This window comes from Rhopalosiphum maidis, chromosome 2, assembly GCF_003676215.2.
Source record: "Rhopalosiphum maidis isolate BTI-1 chromosome 2, ASM367621v3, whole genome shotgun sequence".
Lineage (NCBI taxonomy): Eukaryota > Metazoa > Arthropoda > Insecta > Hemiptera > Aphididae > Rhopalosiphum > Rhopalosiphum maidis.
This window is the reverse complement of record NC_040878.1, coordinates 43,480,126-43,501,864: the sequence shown is the minus strand read 5'-3', so window position 1 is coordinate 43,501,864 and position 21,739 is coordinate 43,480,126. Positions and strand designations below refer to the sequence as shown.

The window sequence follows — 21,739 nt, the reverse complement described above, 5'->3', positions numbered from 1 at the left end:
GATAATTTACAATGAAATATATTCTAAATATTTTTTAATTTCTCGAATAATAGCATACATTTTTTTTTATATTTTAAAGAAGAGACAATTTCAAATTACATTTTTGAGATGTATGCTATGAATGAGTAAATATGAATACCGTATTTAAATAAAGTACCTGCTTTTATTTTTTTATAATATATACTCAAAATTATTTGTTTAAACATTTTTAAAATTGTACTTGAACTATAGTATAAGTATTTTTTCAAATTACAAGATACATTTTTTATTTCATTTTCAGAAATTAATAATTGAATAACATTTTTTGGTTGAGTTCCGTTATAAGATGGCCTCCCCCTCATATCATTCATGTAAATACTTGTATATATTAATGAAACTATGTCATCATATTTTTCTATGTATATAAATCGAATTTGAAAGTATTAATTAATTAGTTTTATATATATTATTTAAAGTTTAGATGAGCATGGTTGACTTAAATAAATTATACCACTGTGTACTTTTAATAACTTTTAATATTTATAACTTATACCTTGTTAGAAAACCGATAATTGTACAAAAAAATATTTCGAAAATATTCTGAAATATAAAACTAAAAACAAATTCTGTTTAAGTAAAATAACTTGAAAATTAATTACACTACAAATAATAACAAAAATATTTATAACTGCTCAAAATTATGTTTTTTTTACAACTTTTTAGTAATAACAGTATTCACACTGTACACTTTTTACAAAGGTCTATTACCTTTTTAAAAATCTGAATTTGTTATTCATCATTTCTATTGTAAAAATTATTTAAATCATTTAACGTTGACTAGTTTTATAACTATAAAAATATTATATAACAATGTCATAATATTATTAAATTTTAAAAAGTTTATATTTTTTTAATTTCATGCTTAACTTAAATAATTATGGAATAATATAAACAATATGACGTATTACAATCATTCTATTTAATGTATACAATTCTTTTAAAATAATAGTTTTCATTTTTCTTTGCTTAAGTTTTGTGTTATATTGTCTTGAATTTACTGATGAAATCATGATGTTAATTATATTGTAAAAATGTGATATTAAACTTCTGTTTTCATAAAACATTATATTATAAATATTAAATAAATATATATATTTGAACAATTGAACATTGTTTTGAATAATTCTCTCGCTTACGAAAATGTATTGACTTTATAATACGCGAATAATATATGGTAAACGATTTGCCAAAACTTATAATTTTATAATAATATTTATTACATAGCAGACTGAATCTGTTATATAAATATATATATATCAGTAATTGTCTTATAAGTTATAGAATATATTTCCATAATTTTAACTTTTAAGATTCTATATTACTTTATTCAGAATACAATGCATAAAAAGAATTATCTATCGAACGTTAATTCTTTATGCACAACAAAAAATATTTATGACACTATTTCCATGGCCGCGATAAAATACAATGATTCCAATCAAATGTTTAACAAAATAAATTATCAATTATAGTATTAAATAACATTACGAAAGCAAAATTTAAAATATGATTTGTTTTTGTTTTTGTTTTTGTTTAAGGAAATAGTCTAACCTAATAACTTTCACTTTTTAATAGGTGTTTTATAAAAATGACTTCTAATAGTATCATATTGTTATTTCAAGTGATAATATCATATAAAATACTTAAAAAGTTAAACTATTAATTTCCATTTATATTAGCAACATACTGTGTACAATTATTTTATTTATTATTCTGAAGTGTTCTTAAATTTAAACAATAACGACGTAAACAAAGTATATAACGTAATATTTTTTTCGCTGCACACGAAAAAGCAACGAATTTTAAATAATAATAATACATAATATTATGTATATATTTTTGCGATTTCTTGTAGAAAATAATACTCAAGATTTTATGTTCATTATTTAAAATTCGAAGTCATGATTACAATATTCAAACAATTGTATTTATAAAGTTCTATATCATGAACAAAATTTATATAAATAAAATTGAATCAAATGATTAAAAAAATGTATCAACACTATTGCTATGGTAACCTGATTATATTATGCATCCGTTGTTAGGGACAACCTAGTAACTGTAACGTGAAATGAGTCAAAAAAAAAAAAAAAAATTGTACTCAGCCACAAAACATATGTATGTTAAAAGCTATTTCTAAGAAAAACATGGTGAGACTTCCGGAATACTATTTGATATAAGATATTATGTAATCCGATTCTTTAATATTGAAATTATTATGCTCATGCTATATTGTATGCCTTTTTTTCAACATTGGCATTTAAATACATTTAGTTCAGTGGTTTTTTAAATGTAACAACGCAACGTGAATCTTAAGTAGGTATTTAATAACTCAAATTTCCTTTATAATTTATAATTTATAATGAGAAATTCACTTATATATGTATAGAAGTGGGATGTCCCAAACAGAACACTTTTTTAAAATTAGCTAGAAAAACACTTTATTTTTCAAAAAAATATAAAAAAGGATATGAACAGTTTCAGGATAAGATTCAGTTTACATATAAAAAATAATATCATTCGATTGTTCTCCCCTAGCTTGTTGACAGGCCGAAAGGTGGTCTAGAAAATTAACAATAAATACCTCTCAGCTCTCTCTAATGAGTTTCACGAGGACGCCTTAACCTAACCGGGGATTTTAAAATTTGAACCATTTTTTCGATTTTTTTATTAGCCAACGGATCGATGACACATATAACAGCGTCCCGTCCGAGTGAAATAAGAAGTCGTCGCACAGTCTCCGCACTACTTTCGTTAGATTGGTAAAAGATCTTAATAAGAAACACACGTGTTTCATTTCACATTCGGTCAATGATGCCACTTGACAAGAACTGATTATTAATCAGTGATTACACAACAACGAACCGAAAAGATGGTAGATTAAAAAAGTGATGAAAACAATATTGTAAACATAAAAACAAAAAAATGTCAACCAAATTAAAAAAAAAATGTTCTTGCGACTCCCGTTTATGTTTTTTAAATTTTAGATCATCAGAATATTTTTATGTGTTTTGGTTTAAAGTATTTAAATTGAGCTTTTAACACTTTTTTTTTTTATCATTTAATTATTTTTATTTTTATTTCAATTTACAATTTTATCCTAAACCATGAACATTTATTACGTGTTTTAAACTATATACTACTTATCATTCTATGTCGTTGTGTTTATTATCAATTTTCACTAGCTTCTGACATTTTCCGATAATTATTTACTTAGTCTATTTTCGTATCGTTTTGAGATAACATTAATTTTATTTCGTCAAAACAACGAACATTTAATACATTGTTGAGAGAGTTGACTGAAGACCAACAAACAACGAAAACAAAAATACGTAAAAATAGTATTTTTAAAATACACGTCGTAAAGTAAACCTATTTTTAAGATATCTTAAAACCACTCTAACGTCTGAACTGATACATGTTATTAGAGCGTTTTATAGGTTTGTATTGTCAACAAAAGCTGTCGTCACTAATTTACTATTGGATTGCTCGGAGTCTATCACAAACGATTTTCTTCACTCAGACCTAACCGTAACGTGATAACGTAAACAATTGAAATAAAAATAAAACGAACATTAGAGAAAAAACGATATAATAAATTGCCCAAGTAGGTCATGCAAAATGTGCTACGCTCCTTTAATACCAATATGGTAGTTCATGTTTTTATACGGAACCCGTTGGAATTGACTGGAATCGATCGAAACAACTATATAATAATAATAAGGAGAAAAAAAAACATTTATTTCAAGTTTTACAACTATTATCTACATCTCTGAAATATATTAAGTTAGAATATTATTGACACATGTACTGACTGGACGTCAAACTGACAAATCGACGTGTTAAAAAGCTATTAATATAATAAGAGTAAACACGGTTATACGTTAAAATCTATGATTTGAATTACAAAATACTACTTTTCATGTAATATTTTTGGTGAATATAATAATGTTAATGCAAAATATTATTAATAATAAATAAAATAGCGTTTTAAAAAAAGTATTTTTCCTTAGAATATTATCATATCAGTTGTATAATAGAAGATATACATATTGAATTATTTTATTTTTAATTTTTGCTAAAACTATAGAACAATACGTAATGGATGAATTTATAACTGTATAAAAAAATATAATATATATATATATATATATATATATATGGATTTATGTCTACTTTTATCGCCATTTCATTGGAATTCAATTTAAAACAAAACATTATTTAAGAACATAACTGTATGGTTTATAAAAAAATTGAATTTAATGGCTTTGTGTGTTGTCTTATCTTTTTATCTTTTTGCTTTATGTTTGAAAGCCCGTGTACTATGCTATCCATTGGTTGATTAAATCCCAAAGTTCGAAACCACCAACCGTTATAATATTGAAGAAACGAGGATTTGGTGTTTTGCATATTAAAAGTTTAATGAACGTCACGAATAACAATACAATATGTGATTCATCAATCTCCTGAATTCAAAAGCATTATATTTAAATAGAAAATAAAATAATTTAAAGATTTTACACTTTTTACGTACCTACACAGACTGCAATAGAACTATAAGGTCTAAACCTTATAACTTTATTCACGTCATTTGATCACTTTAGCATTAAAAACTGTCACAAAGAATTGGCGTTCTTCCTAAAATACAATTGATAGTTTGGCATTGTAGCCAGACATTTGGACAGCACTCTTTGTAGAGAATCACAAATTATGGTAAAATGTAGCTAAGTACAATTTATGTAACCTCGACCTTTTTTCGTAGTTGTTTCACAAAACACTCTTGTTGTAAAACAATTTTTTTTAAATTTATTGATTTTAAACATTTAAATGTCATTATTAAAATATTTTAGTTGAAAGTGTTTGAATTTTTTATTAAATTTGGTCCTTAAATATGAAATTATGATTTCTCCTTAAACATTTTTTGTTATCTTGATAAATTTAATTTAATTTATACATATTTTAAATTCTTAGTTATTTTATTATTTTAATTTATGTCGATAGTACATTAAATTTATTATTCAAAAAGTTTGATAATAAAAGATAATAACAATACGATTCTCATCATGTATACTTTTAATAATATAAAAAAATTAAAAATACATATTATGTGAAATTATTAGATTTTTTATTGATTTTTTTTTCAACAGTTTAAGACTTTAATTCGAAAAAAATGTATCGTAACCTATAAACACTTGAGACTTTCTGTCACCCTTCACGTTTATTATTGTCTTCTATTAACAATTACATTTAAAAATATTTAACCTAATTTTAAGCCATTTATATCATGGACTTATATACACTGTTCCACTGTATGATATACAAAAACATAATATAAATTTATCACATTAATAATACATGATATAGTATGTACTTTCATTTTAAAAAAATAGTATGTACACGATGTGATTGTGAAAACAAAAGTAAAAGTAATATAAATATATTATAAGATATTCTCGGAAAGAGAGACTGAGATACCGTAAATTCTTCGAATTGTTTTCGCATTTAATAATTTATCATTAAATTGAAATCGTATACATCCCCATCAAGTGAAGTTTATTTACTCATTTTTTTTAGATGCACTTGAAATACAGCAAAGTGACTTCCCCGTTAAAGAAAAAAAAATATTGTGAATAATTTTAAATGTTTAAAATGTTTATGCAAGTTGGACAATAATATAAGTAATACGATCTATATATGTACTCTGTATGTAATACTAGTTTAGTATCATTGCAGAATGTTATGTGGAGTATAATCCAAGCACATATATTAGAATATTATGTTAATTTATAACTTGGTAGGTATACTCATACGTCTTATATGTATGCCATTTAGGAATGTTTGGATTAAAAAAAAAAAAATGTTATGATAAATTAAAATATACAATTATTATTCCTGTAATAACATTATATCAATAAAATAAGTATGCAAACTTAAATGTGTTGAATTATTTTTCAATTATTTAAATAATAATTTATCTTTAATTTAATTCACCAGGTTATTTACATTTTAGGCCATTCAAATATAGTATAAAAGAAATGTATTTTATCCCTACAAGTTAAATTATATAAATCGTTTGTTATTTATTTTATATACACAATCAGCCCCATAAGTCATAACCATCAAATTCAAAATATCAATCCATAACTAATCCAAGACAATTGGTTCTTTTGAATGATATTATTAAATCATCGAAAATAATATAAGAATCATAAATTTAATTACTCATGAACTAAGTCTATATTATATATATATAAAAGTTTTACGCCTAATACAATTTTCAGCAATACACGGAAACTATAACGTTTTATTTCAACGCTTATTCGGAATATTATATTTTACTTATTTTATGTCACAAACCAATTATATCTACCGTATTTTATCTCATGCTTAAGTATTTGTAGTTTCACACATAGTTTGACGTCAACAATTAAGTTCAGAAACCGATTGTAGTAAATACACTTAGTTCAATTATTTACCCTCAACAGATCAACTTCTATCGTTTTATTAAAATGGTGAGGGGTAAGGACAGCATGGAAAATCAAACGCGTAGCTATTGAGTTACACTGTACAATTTATATACGAAATATAATTAGTCTCATGCGGTGGATATAGAACTAGAAACTAAATTATCTATCAGTCAATGCATCCAACGTGGCAACGTTACTGATAGGTATTTATAAGAAATTCCCCACTAGTTATCGAACTTGAGATGGATTGTATAACAAAGTATGACTTATATTCAGAAAATTCGAAGTCGCTAAATGTATTTGTTAATATTATTATTGGTCATTTGTATTTGTTATAATGAAATTCTGATTTAAAATTTTAAAATTAAGTATCTATACCCACAAATATTTATTCATTTAATTTAACTAAATGGAACATGTTTCATTACATCAATTACATCGAACTTTTTATATTATTAAATTAATTTTTATTAATAATATAAAAATTATATTTTATACAATTTTGTATACATTTTAAAACTCTACGAACTCGGATTATATGATACTAATCGAACTTATAATACAATTATAATATAGTATATACGTCTACTGAACACATTGATACTGACATAATACTATTTCATCAATTGATTTTAATCTAAGAATTTCCATCGAATTATATTATGAATAAGACTGATGAATATAATATAGATATGAGCGAAATAAAAATAATCTCAGGAATAAAAGTAGGCAATCAAATTCACGCAAAAACGTATACACATTTTAATTGAAATAGTTATTGTCCTTATTTTTTGTTTAATTAATAGCTTATTCATAACTGATTGAAACTACCTTTACTCCACTTTGTAACTGTTCTGATTTATCATATCTAAGTATATTACATATGATTTGTGTGATTTTTATGTGTTTTTATTGAGTTAAATGTTAGAAAAAGTATAAATATTTAAAATAATATATAAATCACTTAACAATCAAATTTTAAACACTAATTTTAAGTATTTGAGAATAATCTTGTTCTTTTGAAATTTAGTACTTATTTATATACTAGGATTAAATTATTATAATATAATAACAGTTTTAAAAATAAAATTGTTATCATATAAAATATATATTATTCAATAGGTATTGTATAAACTTTATTTAATTTATTTTGCGGTAATATTACATTTTATAAATTTAGTTATTATAAATAACTACCCATTAACTTTCTAATTTCTAAATGTTTAATTATTACTTGGTCAACATAAAACTATAAAAATAATATTACAATGGAGTGTGAAAAGTGTTGTCATCGAATAAAAATTACAAAAAAAGAAGAAATAGGGAATAAATACAACTTACTTAGTTACCTCTTGGTTTTTGGAATATAATAAGAACATCGGTATAAACGAATATTGGTTTACTCCATTAAGTGTTTACAAAGAACCAAAATCAATATAGATGTTTTTATCTTTTTTTTTAAAAATGGTAAAAAACGTTTAAAGGTTGATCGTTTTTTTTTTTTTTTATGGCCGTAAATTATACTTTTATTGAGCGTCACTCAGGCAATATTTCAATCTAAATATTTTATTCCTCAAACATAAACGGCTTTTATCTTCTCAAAATAATTTTCTTTAGCTAAGATTTTAATTTAATTTATTCATAATAATGAATAATAATATCTGCTATTTTTATCATTTTATCTATATTAGGTATAATATACTGATATTTTCGGAATGGCCATTCTCCTTCATAATTAATTAATTAGATAGACATTTCCGTTCAATATTTTCGTCAGCTGACTCCTTATAGTTCTAACAATGCTTGTATCTATATTGGTAGAGAAATTGTTATGAATAAAAATACAATAACATCAAAAACGAAAATTTAACGTTTAAATGTATTTTAAGAAATGGTAAATAATTAATAACTATAGTTTTATTATAAATATTATAATATTAAAGTTAAAGTTTTTATCATTAATAACTTATACTTGAACAGTTTGAGAAATTAAAAACTCGTATTTTTTTTTTTTTAATACTAATTGAATAAGATAAAAGCGTGTTTTAATAAAAAAAAAAATACTAAGTGTTTAATCATACTCAAATTATTATTTTTTTACTTGAATAAATAACCATTTATGATGATAAAGAAAATTTTCTTTTTTTTCTATATTGGCATTATATTCCAGAACTTATTAAAGTAAATATATTGTCAACAATAATAAGTTTATAACACGAGTTTAATATACATTGATGTACTTACGTATTTACATTTTAACTATTAAAAACAATATGTTTGCTAAACTCATATTTAAAATAATTTTTTAGTACAATTTTGTGAATTTGATCTATAAAATAGGTAGAAGAAGGTACGTACGTTTTTACGTATGCAGCTTGTGGTCGGAGTTGTTACCAACAAAAAACTAAAGGGGTGGATAATGACTTTTCTACCGTACAGCCGCCAGCATTCGGTGGGTTAAATGTTTTCGGTTTATATTTGCCAAATGATATTAGTCATTTCGTTCTGAAGCGCCAGCAGCGATGAAAAGTGAAGCGTATGATGCGACGGAATTCCTTTATTCTCACCGGAAACTTTTCGTTTCTGTACTTCATTCGTCACTCTTTCTCCAGCCTTCTCTTTTTTTCTTATGATTTATTTTTGTAACGCTTAACCTCCTTTCCATCAGACATTACAAGAAATAAATGGATAACAATTTTCCATTATCTTACCTAACTTATTATTTGAATGTAGTTCACCCCGACTTAAGTTTGCCGAATTGCACATATTTTCAAAAACAATATTTCCGTAATATTTGATTTAAACTAAAGTCAATATCAGAGCCATGCGTACAGTCCCAAAAAATTATTAAATTATTTAATAGTCGTATATTAATTATAATATACCCAATGTTTATTTCGGTTTTTGCAATAATATTATATTTAAGTATCTATAACTGATATAATTTTGTTCGTTTAATCGATAAACATAATAAATAGAATTTTCAAAAATTTTGCATTGGAAAATTAAATTTTCCATAGGCAAAAAATATATTAGAAGATATTATTTTAAATTGTATAGAAATACAATTTATTTTTTATGGAAAATTTAAAATAGTAAAGTTTAGTATTTTAAGTGTACTCAAAATACTATAGTAAAATTATTTTTTTTGACTTCTCTAAACGTATAAACAATTTACTTATATTTTAAAAAGTCTATACCTGTATCACTTTATGTTATTAGTTCCAATTTTTAACACTGATTTTAAATTTTTGTCCGACTAGAAAGAGCTATATTTTGAATTGATATATTTTATCTAAGAAACTATTTTACATATTTGTTAAGTTAGTTTATAATACAAAAATACTTTTTATGACAATTAAACATATGATTATATCATCAGAATAAGTGATTAAATAATCCAATAACAATATCGCATTAAAAAAATATAAGTTTTGAATCAATTTTTCTTTTCTTCAACTTCCTGCAGTGGTGTACCTTTTATTCTACATTGTAAAACACCCTGGGTGGTACTGATCTTACGATAATTTCATCGTGTAAGGAACATAATTATTAAGTAACATGACTATACAATATTTACACGTTAAAATAAAATATATTTACAAACAAAAACGTGAGGGCCTTTAACGGCTCTAACCATTTAACTTTTGACTTCAGTACACTAAATTTAAACTTAACTAGGTTTATATACTTGAGCAGTTTGTTCTTTTCTCTCTTATTTCTCTTTTTACTCGAGGTGGCGTAGATAAAATCGTTGATTATGGATCAGTTTTTTTTTGAGAACAGACTCGTTTGAAGTAAATTGTCCGGCTCCGGTTTAGTCAACAACGTTTTTTCAAGATTATTTTTTCGCACGTACATCCGTCATTCTGCACGGTTACGGATCTCGCATAACAGTCTCACCGAGCCTAAAATCAAAAAATGGGTTCCACTCATGGAACATTTACAATTTATATGAGAGCTAGATGCTGCCTGTGTGATATAATATGATAGCCTCCGTAATAATATACAATATCAACAGCTTTTTACGTACCTGGTCTTAAAGTTAAGCGATGTTAATATTATGTTTTACTGATCCTTAAAAAATCATATCTCGAAAATCTTCAACTTAAGCTTTGGCTAAGGTTAGTTTAACAATGAACAATATAAACGAAATAAATAATTTACAAATAGTACTAAAGACAATAATATATAATAATCAAAATGAACGAGGCTTAAAGTTATACACGGATATAAAATAATATTTATCGATTATAGTTATAAAATATATAAAAAAATATCTTATAAATATTCGGTGCCTCAAAATTATTTGAATATATATTATTATTGGTCTTAGTATTATAAAATTGTTTCGATATTTTAATAAAATATAAACGTGGCACGTTTAATATTTAAATGGAATTATGTTGATAAACAAAACAAAAACGTTTTGAGATTATTTATGTTATTTTTGTCATGATAACTTTATGTGTGAAACGTAAAATAAACTATACATTGTTTTCCACTATCCGTGAACCTAATATTATTCTATTTTTTTTTCTGAATTCTTGAATTTTGTCACATAGTATAAAAAATATAATATGAACCCAAATATGAATTCAGTATATAAAAAAAAAACTGTCGAAGTCGTCAATATATTTCATTGCCTTTTTGTTTTTACAACATATGTACTGAAATTTGAACATTGAACGGTTTTCAGATTCTAAGTGAAGCGATTAATATACTATATATACAAGGTGTTCAGTAAGTTTGGAAACTGTCATCATACTAATAGGGACTGATAAATGATAATAGTATAATATAATTTATGAGGTTATTAAATATTTTACATTATAAATGTACAGCAATGTTATTTGTTATTGCTCCATGTAGGTATTAAAATACGCATACTGTAATTAAAGTTCTTTAAACTTATTGAACACTTGGTGTTTAATAATAATATTATAACGATTATCTTTTTGTTTAATAATGAAGTATATATATTTTTTTATTGTCATTATTTTTTTGGGGCAGTCTTGGGAAATTCTTTTACTTAAAACTCTGTTATTGATTGCTAGCACAGCTCCTGTAACTAGTTAATACTTTGAGAGGTGGTATATTTAAAAATTACTACCTAGTATTTTTCAAAACAAAGGAAAATTGAAAATTTTACGTATAATATTACTATTATTTAACGAACCCAATATTTTGTTTTTGTTTTATTGTAAGTAATTCAAAAAAGCATAACTGTAGATACAGCTTTTTTAGGTAAATTTTTATTTTTAAGACATAAAATAATTGTATTTCCTCTTTTTGTGCTATTTATACAAATTTACAAATTTTATTTTCATAATTTTTTTTTATGATTACCTTTGTTTTCAAGTAAAACAAGTTGTAAAAAATATAATACAAAAAGGTTCATAAGTTTTAAAAATCTAAGATACGATATACTTGTATAATGTAATGTAGGTGTAAAATTTATTCAAATTTTAAAGTTAGTAGTATTTTTTGTTTTAATTAAAATTATGCAATTAATTAATTTAATTTAAAAATATAACGATTGAAAATGTATTACAATATTCTTCATACATATTTTTTTTACTGTAAATTAAAAAAAAAAGAAGACTATAAGAGATAAGACCACATACATCGATTTATGAGTAATATTAGAATATTGACAATATTTGATATTCAAACGTATAATGATTTGAATTTATTTTTTTAATTTAGCTTAGTAAATTTGTTAAACCTTCTATATTGCGAATAGAATATACATATGCCTTATGGCTTATAGTGATATAGATATATTATATAATATCGTTAAAATATAGCTCAGCTCGAAATAATTTTTATCGTATTCAATGATTTATCATTTAACACATAATTTAAAATAATCTACTAAATGACGCGATTAACTCAACTCGTACTACTCAGAAGAGTGACTTCCCTAGTTATTTTCACGGCTAATTAATGTTACACGTTAAATTACATATTATATTTAAACCAGTAGTTGCATAAAAATAAAAATATAATGAACGTGTCAGAAGCGATAGGGGCGCGAGAAAAGCTTTATCGTTTGGATAAAAACGACCCCTGTAAAAATCAACTCTATTGGCGTTGACTATTATTTGGTTCAACAATTGGCAAACAACTACCACATGCCGTCGTGAGGATGTTATGGTGCAGGTACGATAACGATACCCCACCAAATGAAATGCGCGACTACGTACCTACCTATATTTTATGTGGTTTCCGACCAAAATCATCGATGGTAATAAATCATCAAAGTATATATGTGCATAAAAATTGTTGTGTTGGGTAATATGTCCGCCGTAGATGATTAATTCTAGCAATGGTGGGTGTTCAAGGGTATGCTACACAAAAGTTGTGCAGGTAATAATGACGAAATGTGGATTTATTGGTTTTGGATAAAAAAAAAAAAAAACAGTTTATATTTTATATTGAATCATGGTCGCTATATCATTAATATATATATATATATATGTGTGTATTACGTTAATTTTTTTTATAGAGACGCGATAGCATTAAGGCGATGCGTTTAGTTTCGAAAAAACGGTTTTGGACGATGGTTTTCAATTAGGTGCAGATTCCGTAACCATCGCAATATAGTGATAGAGATAATTCGTAAATTTCAATTGACCAATCGGATCTCACTGTCATTTTTATGTGTGTAAAAAAAAGAAATAACTATTATTGAAATGTATAAAAAGATTGAAAATTAATTTTTTAAACATTTAATGTTATATACATTACGTATATGAAGTTTTGTGGTGGTATAAACTTCTTGTTCTAAAATGATAATCAATGAGGTGGTAACAGGAAAATCTTCAACAGGTGATTTTTTTGTACGTAGTTTCTATGATTTTAAATTTAAATTTAAAAGACTAATTTCTGAGAAATTAAAATATCATAAAAAATAAAATATACGAACATAATATTATATAATATTTAGTCTAGTACAAGTATTTATAGGAATAACACATTATTCAGAAAACATTTTCATGTTTTTAATTTTAATACTAACAATTAAACCTAATAAATCTAATTATAATGAATAGTAGTTATTGTAAATAATACATTTTAGTAATTTGGAGTTTTTATTTATACACATGTAAATTGTCAATTACAATTATTAATAAGTCATGTTTTCTATACATAAAGTATTTTATTATTATTTATTTTTTAAATCACATGAATATTTGTTTTTATTATTTAATCATTTCATTTTAAACATAACCTTGATTATTATTATATCAGTTTTTAGAAAAACCAGCGCACAACCGTCGTTTGACAATTACAAATCCACAAGACATTTTTCACGCATAATTTATAAAATATATTTAACGTATATTTTTTTTAAATTTCTATTGACGATATTTCAACGAGTTATTATGTTTATTGTTTTCGATTATACTAAGAAAACCATTTACAATTAATTTATAGCTCAATTTAAAAATCTGTCGAAAAATCAATTCATTTTATTGTTATAAATGTATGAAATTTGTGTTTATTATCATTGTGGAAAATTTCATAAAGAACTAATCGAAATTAATTAAATCAGTTCTTAATTGTTAAGTTTATAACCATTAAGAATTGCTTTCAAAATTATAATTACATTACCATTGAATTATTTAGGATAAAACAAACGGACAAATATTATCCATATTGATAAAATTTTTGCCAATATATTTTTATAATTATTATTGATTCGATACTAATGGGTAGAAGACATTTGTTTTTTTTTATTTTAAATAAAAAAAAATTCATAATATATTTAGTTCGTACATTTTAATATACTTAAAAAATAATACCTACAGTAGTTGTTATATGCTGTGGATGTTTTGAACAATATTATATTTTTTTATTTAATTAAAAATATGGTTATATTACATGGCGTGCACTTTTGATCAGCACAGCACTAATATTCGTATTTCTATTACGTTTTTGTGTTTTAAATACTTTGAATACCCATTGAGAGCTCTGCTGTCATTATTTTATACTTAAGATATATACAATCGTTGTTCTTTATAATTACTTTTCAAACTTATCATAATGTTATATTTTTGACGTTTGACGTTTCTGTCATTAATTGAAATGGCTCAGTCACTTCCTATATGGTTAAATTCAGAAGAATTACAGTAATGCAATTTCGGGTTATAAATATTTTATATACCATCTAAATTTAAATTTACCAGTGACTACTTATCTAGTTAAATTTCACCTTTTGTAAAATACCTTATATATTGGTTATAAAAAACCATGTCAAAAACTTTGAAACATAAACATTTGGTTTATATTACAAAAAGCATCTTTTAATTAATTATTCTCTTAGAAAAATATATTTAAAAAAGTATACGTATACACATAAGTAGTTAAATAAAATGAAGTCCGGTTCTATGGTTAATATTTATTTTTAAATTATTTTTCACCATTAAAATATCTATTTATACATTAGTTAGTATAAAAATTAGTATAATCATTTATTACGATATAATTTCAATTAAAATTATTACAATAACGTATAATTTTTAATAATAATATTGTACTTTGGCATAATATTATGTATTTATATCATATAAAAAGTAGCACGGCGCTTTGAATAGGCAATATGGGTACTTTGGAGACCACAATAATAATTTAAGATAAATAATAATATTTTGATCATAACTTTTGCTGATAAAATATTTATTTAATAATTAATAAAAATTGAAAGAATTTTAAATAAGTAAAAATAAATACAATACCTAATAGAAGTTTTTTGTTAAAATATCGAGAATTCAAAAAAAAAAAAAATTTTAAAAGGATTTTTTACTCTTTACTCCAATTGATACTATATAGTAATTATTTTTATAACCATAAAGTTTTCAGAGGTATATTCATAAATGAATAAACTATGCTTCAGACGCATCAAGCTTATATAAATATTATATATATATAACATTTACCGGTTGAATGTTTAATTATACACCTTTTGAATACTTTTATAAAAGTAGGTCTATAATTTATTTTTTCTATTTTTACGGCCTATTCCTAAATCGGTTTACAGAAAATCATTAGCAAATGTATAAATACAGTATATACTTCATGATATAGCAGTAAAAGTTATTACGCAACGCAACAAGAAACATTTAAAATATAAATTTACTCAATTTTAACAACAGTAAAAATATATATATACATAGTATAGACTTCGGTAAAATGTACTAACCTTCTATCTCCCATTTTATATTGTCGATTACGTGAAAACAATAATAATATTTATTTCCTTATTTAATTGTGCATCGTACGGTTTTATTAATAAAATTAAACATGTTTTATAATACTATTCATAATCGTTAAAGTATAAACTTATCTAAATTTGACTGTTTTATTAGCAATTGACGTAACTTAGATGTCAATTTTAAAAACTATTTAAATAATAACAGTTGACGTATCTAATAGTACTTTAAATATATAACTAATAAAAAAATCGTATCATTATAATTTAGGTATAGACACTTAAATTAAAAAATAATATTATGTTTGCATTTATAACAAAACAATATTAACTTTAAGGTATAGTTTAATACAGACATTTCATAAATGAAATTATTGAAAAATATTCTTTATGCATATTTATAGCAGTTTATATTCAAATCTATACTTTTTTTTTAAATTGACGACAACCTAGTTTAAAAAACGAAGAATATATTTATTTTTTATGTATCATGTACGAGTGTTTTAATGTCACGTAGAATTGTTTTGAGATCTATATTTCAGTGTTTATAATATCTGGTTTATAAAAACTAATTTATTCGATTTTTTACCTAAATTTATTATTACAGTAATCTTTTATTTTTCAGAATACATTTTCGAATTTAAAATATAGAAACTAATTTATCAAATATCAGTTAAATTTGATAATAAATTATTTAAATTATTTTCTAAATAACTACATTTAAATATATAAATAAAATACTCAACTAACATTTTTATTCAAGTAAATCAAAATATATAAATTAATTTGAAATTAAATAAATTAAAAATAGAATGATTATAATTATTAATACTTATCACTTTATGAAAATGTGTAATTAATTTTTTAGCTAGTACAATAAATTATATACAAAACTTTAATGATAAATGTTAATTTTTTTGTCAGGTTTTATATAAAACGTGTTTATTTTTAAATTATTATGTACACAAATTTAATTTAAATTCGGTAATAACTTCGATTTTTAAGTAAAAGTAGGTATCCTAAAAAAATGATTTTTGTTTAATATTTTGTTGGAAAAATTATTAAATTATTTAAAAATGTGATGCTTTAACACTGTGTTTATTTAAAAATAGTAACAATAAAAAAAAAATATTGTTTTTATTCCGATAAGCTAAATAAATAATATACGTTTATAAAACATTATTTCGAACGTGCATTACAAATTTTATATTATATTTATTTTTTTGAAAGCTTTACTGTATTGTGTAATAAATATTAATAATATGCTTGTGGTGTATAATGACATTTCTTAGCTTTTCTTAGCACAGTATAAATTGTTTTCTGTTTAATATATTTGTTATGGTACATTGCATATTATCTTAAAACTTCGACTTCGTAAGGTCATACGTAATAAAATCAAATTATTTCTACCATCAAAGAAATTGATTGGTTTTCTTTTGAATGTATGGGCATAGAAGTTTTTGGTGCACGAAATCACTATAGTACCTCAATCATTGATTTTAAAATTGTAATTAACCCAAATATTTTGTTCGTTGTCAATGTACTCAGAGATTGATTTAGTAATTATAATATGTTTTATTGTATAATGTAAGACATATATATGCTCCAGAAGAGTTTTTTTTATATAAGTTTATACTATGATTTCAAACTCGTTAACCCATATTATCCAATTTAATGAGTTCCTAGATTTGTGTCACACTATTGAAAGTTTTGGTAGATGTTTATTTATGATATCAATTATGTTTTAACTAAAATACTAGACATAATCTTGTAATCTTTTAAATTAATTGGTATAATCTCTAATCTAGTATCAGGTAAAAATCTATTTTTGAATGTTGTTACCAAAGAAACATAATTTATTTTATATACATACAAATTATTTAATATTCAGATCATCCGATAAAAGGTAGCTAACAAGATTTATTTTTTCATGTCCTTTATTTATATAATGCATACACATAATACTATTGATGATTATACAATACTTTTAAAATATGCAATTTTGTAAAAATTCAGTAAATATATTATGTACCTTTTAATGTTATAAAAAAACGTTTATTTAATCTAATTCCATTAGATTTTGAATTAAATGTTAAAATTATTAGTTTTACAATGACTTATTACTATTACAATATTGTTTACTAGGCAGTTTAAACGATATTTTAATAAATGTATACAGGATTTCACAAATCATATATTTTACCAATAAATTAAATTAAATTACTATAAGTCTGTTTTTTTTTTTTACTTAAAAAAAATAATATTTTTATTGTTCTATACCTTATACAATTAGTACGTAAAAAAAAGATAATTTTATACAGTGTTAATGTAATTAATCATAATATACATATAAAATAATTTAAACATTTAAAACAATTATAACTATATTTAACATAATAAAAATTCCCGTATAATTACTATTAAGCCTTTGTAGAAATATAATGTATAACACCATTAAATTAAATTGTATAATATATATTTTTTTATAAGTGAATTTAAAGGATCTTGCCAAAATGGCATATGAGGCTTTTAACCACGACAAGACAAATACTTACTATGACAGGGTGTAATTGAGTTGTACTTCTTTATATATTTTACGTAAAATCTACCACCTACTCGAAGACTTATCTTTAACTGTCAACAATTGATGCCATTGATAGTGTGTTTAGTTGTTTAATAGAAAAAAATCAAGTGCTAAATTTTTTTACATATAACTTTATTTAAAGGATCATCACTTCTTTCAGCAGGATAACATTATATGGCTTACATTTATTTTAAGATATATTTTTATTATATTTATATAAAAAAAAAAATATTTTTTCACTCTATTCTTTTAATAGCACAATAGGTAAATTAGATAAATAATAAAAAAATATATATACGAAGAATTGTAGAAAAGGGAAATTCATTAGTATAGTACCTATGCATTTTTAGATATTATCGATATTAATAAATACATTTACTGACAACATAATAAACATAATGTAATTTCAATTAACTAAAAGATGCGATTTATGTTGATCTTATATTAATCTTAATTAATGTATTTTTATCAAAGTCACTCTTCGTTATTTATTCTTTTAGCTTTTAGTTTACATATTATAAAAATCTGTTTTAATAAAATATCTTAATTAACCGATTCAGGTGACATTAGTGACAGGTTTAACGTGATTTTTCGTAATATAAAAAGAACATACACAATAATGCTTCATTTTTTAGACATTATATAGAATTCAGGAAGTTGTATTTAATCACTAAAACCTTCAGTCGATTTCGCGTGACTTTTTTTTTTTAGTAAAGAGTGTTGATTTATGTATCACTTTGACTTATTGTACAAAGTAATGTATAGGTTGTTGAATATTTTAATAAAATTAAAAGAAAAATAGTTTAAAAAAAGAAAATTTATGTCTTGCCATTTTGTGGCTGTAATAAACATTGTATCTACATGTTTGTTTTTAATATTATTATATCTTACGAACGAAACTTATTAACTTAAATAATTTAATAAAACATAAATAATAATAGATTTTATTTAATTGAGCCATGACAAACAAATATTTTGTTACCTAATTTAAATATATTATGTACTTAGATTTTTGATCAATCTACGCATTCTGTACTTGATATATTATATGAATATAATATAATATATTATTGTCATGTATATTCTTAATGCGTGATATATATATATATATACACAAATGTACTGTTAGCTTAGATAATAATAGTATGTATACCATACAGTACACAGCATTCAGCTCTAATAATATACAGAGTGTTAAATACATTTTAAAACAGTTATTACTGATAAACGATAATATGATATAAATAATTAGGTTATTAAACATTTTACTTTATAAATGCACAACAGTGTTATTTGTTATTGATCCGCGTCGATATACCAAAATATGCTTACAGTCATCAAGAACTAATAACTAACAAATACCTATCTAATAACATTGTATTTATATCCAAACAAAAGAATAATATGTTTCTTAAAAATGCAACCTATAAATTGAATGTATCTTCGCCGTTTAGTTCTTAATTTTGACGTTTACTCATCTCTGTAAATCTAAATCAATGCGAAATCCCAAGGCGTAATTTTATATCATTGTATAAGATAACCGTTTTTCAGTCGAATCACTACTATAGTGTTTATGTTTATTTAAAATAATACTTGATAATAGAAATTATTGACTTCGATATTTTTAATATATAATATATATATATTCTATATCCGTAAACAGTATCGTTATGACTATTTCCTGTAGATCGGTTTCTCCGCTGTTTGAGTATTTAAATTCGTCTATACGCACCAAGTAAAACTTATCGTCACAGGCTCGATGTCACCGCGGGCTCTGATGTAGTGTGCGCTTATTAGGTAAACGTCACAGTATAACGTTGATGTTGACTTATCCCGAATCTACACCGATGCAACGGCATGACATTAATAGTACATACCTATTGACATTGTTACTCATTAACGGTGCGATTTTAGTGATCCGTAGTAATCACGCGGACGTAAGACAGTGTCGTACTGTATACAATGTGGTCCCCCCGATCAGAACGAAATCAAAGCAACAATCAAAGATTTTTAAATTTTTACGTTTGTCCAGGACATTCGCAGTTCACGAATAATTCCCCCGCAATAATGTCGCACTAACGTGTGTAATACGGTTGATTGCAGGCCAGGGCGCCCTGTCATTTGGAGGCGGTGCCGGAACAATATCGTCATGCAGCCGGCGTGACGGGCGGAAATGCGGCGATGACGGCGACCGCCAGCGTGACCTGAGTGGCCGGCCGGTTATGCTCGGGTCGGCGTACCCGGATGTCGTTTAAATGGACGGCGTCAACGTCACGGCCGCAGTGTACGAGCACAACGAGACAGTGGTGTCGTGGCCGAAGAACGCGACGACCGCCGCCGGGCCGCCGTCAACGTACACGGCGCTGGAAGCGTTCACCATCGGCTCCGTGCTGTTCCTGGTCATCGTGGTGACGATCGTCGGCAACGTGCTCGTCTGCATCGCCGTGTGTCTGGTCCGCAAGCTCCGGCGCCCGTGCAACTACCTGCTCGTGTCGCTGGCCGTGTCCGACCTGTGCGTGGCCCTGCTCGTCATGCCCATGGCCCTGCTCTACCTGGTCCTCGGCAAATGGCCGTTCGGCACGTTCATGTGCGACCTATGGGTACGTGCGCGACTGTGCGCTGGTAACAGTAATACATCACTCCCGTTAAACGGGCGGCGGCCGTTTGAGCGAATGATGCACCGCGTGTTGTAGGCTTTCACGCGCGCGCCGTCCGATTTTTTTATTAATTCGTCACTGCGCGTCACTCGATCGCGGCATACTAATGTCACTACCCCTAACCATACCGTTATGACGTTTTCAAAGTCGAAGTTAATCGCGAATTCGCGTATAAACCTACTTTTTCGCTCAAAAGGTAGTTTTTTTTTTTTTGATTATGCACTCGTTCAAACGATCTACTCCCGTTATAATAATATTGCGATTGTAAATCGTATGAACATATTATGCGAAAAGTAGTTATCACTAAATACTACGGCATCGTCTAATCGTTAAGTGTATTTGTTTTTATTTCTTACGAAGAAAATTTTACATTTTACTCTTTTTTAATCGTTAAAATGCGTTTTTAATTTCTTGTTTTTCGGAGCAGAACATTTTTTTTCCAGGACTTTGATGCGTAACAACCGAATATTTTAAACGTAATAACATCGTATAATCATTCGTAAACTTTAAATTTGGGTGTAATACTCAGAATAGTGTTGGCCATTAATGAATAGAGCACCAGTCCTTGACGAAATTAGTACAGTTGATAGTGCATACTAATAATTTAAAATTCTCATAAACGACGTTTTCTGTCAGACATAAAGTCAAAGTTTGGTAATAAAATAAAAAACTAAGCAATTATTTGTGGGGAAGAGGGCAAACGCTAAGTATAAACTGGTTGGCAATTATATGAACAGTATATACTTATAACATAGTACATTCACAATGACAATAT

General features: G+C 25.0%; 1 protein-coding gene across 5 annotated transcripts in view; it reads left to right on the top strand.

Moving 5' to 3' along the window:
- Window positions 1-21,739, top strand: part of LOC113553659 (5-hydroxytryptamine receptor 1-like) — a 208,993-nt gene that overhangs the window by 123,712 nt on the left and 63,542 nt on the right. For all 5 annotated transcript variants that reach the window (XM_026957116.1, XM_026957115.1, XM_026957114.1 and 2 more), the window contains one exon: window positions 20,411-20,907. In XM_026957116.1, the coding sequence (XP_026812917.1) occupies window positions 20,563-20,907 (345 nt within the window). In that variant the 5' untranslated portion in view covers window positions 20,411-20,562. The remainder of the gene's footprint in view (window positions 1-20,410; window positions 20,908-21,739) is intronic.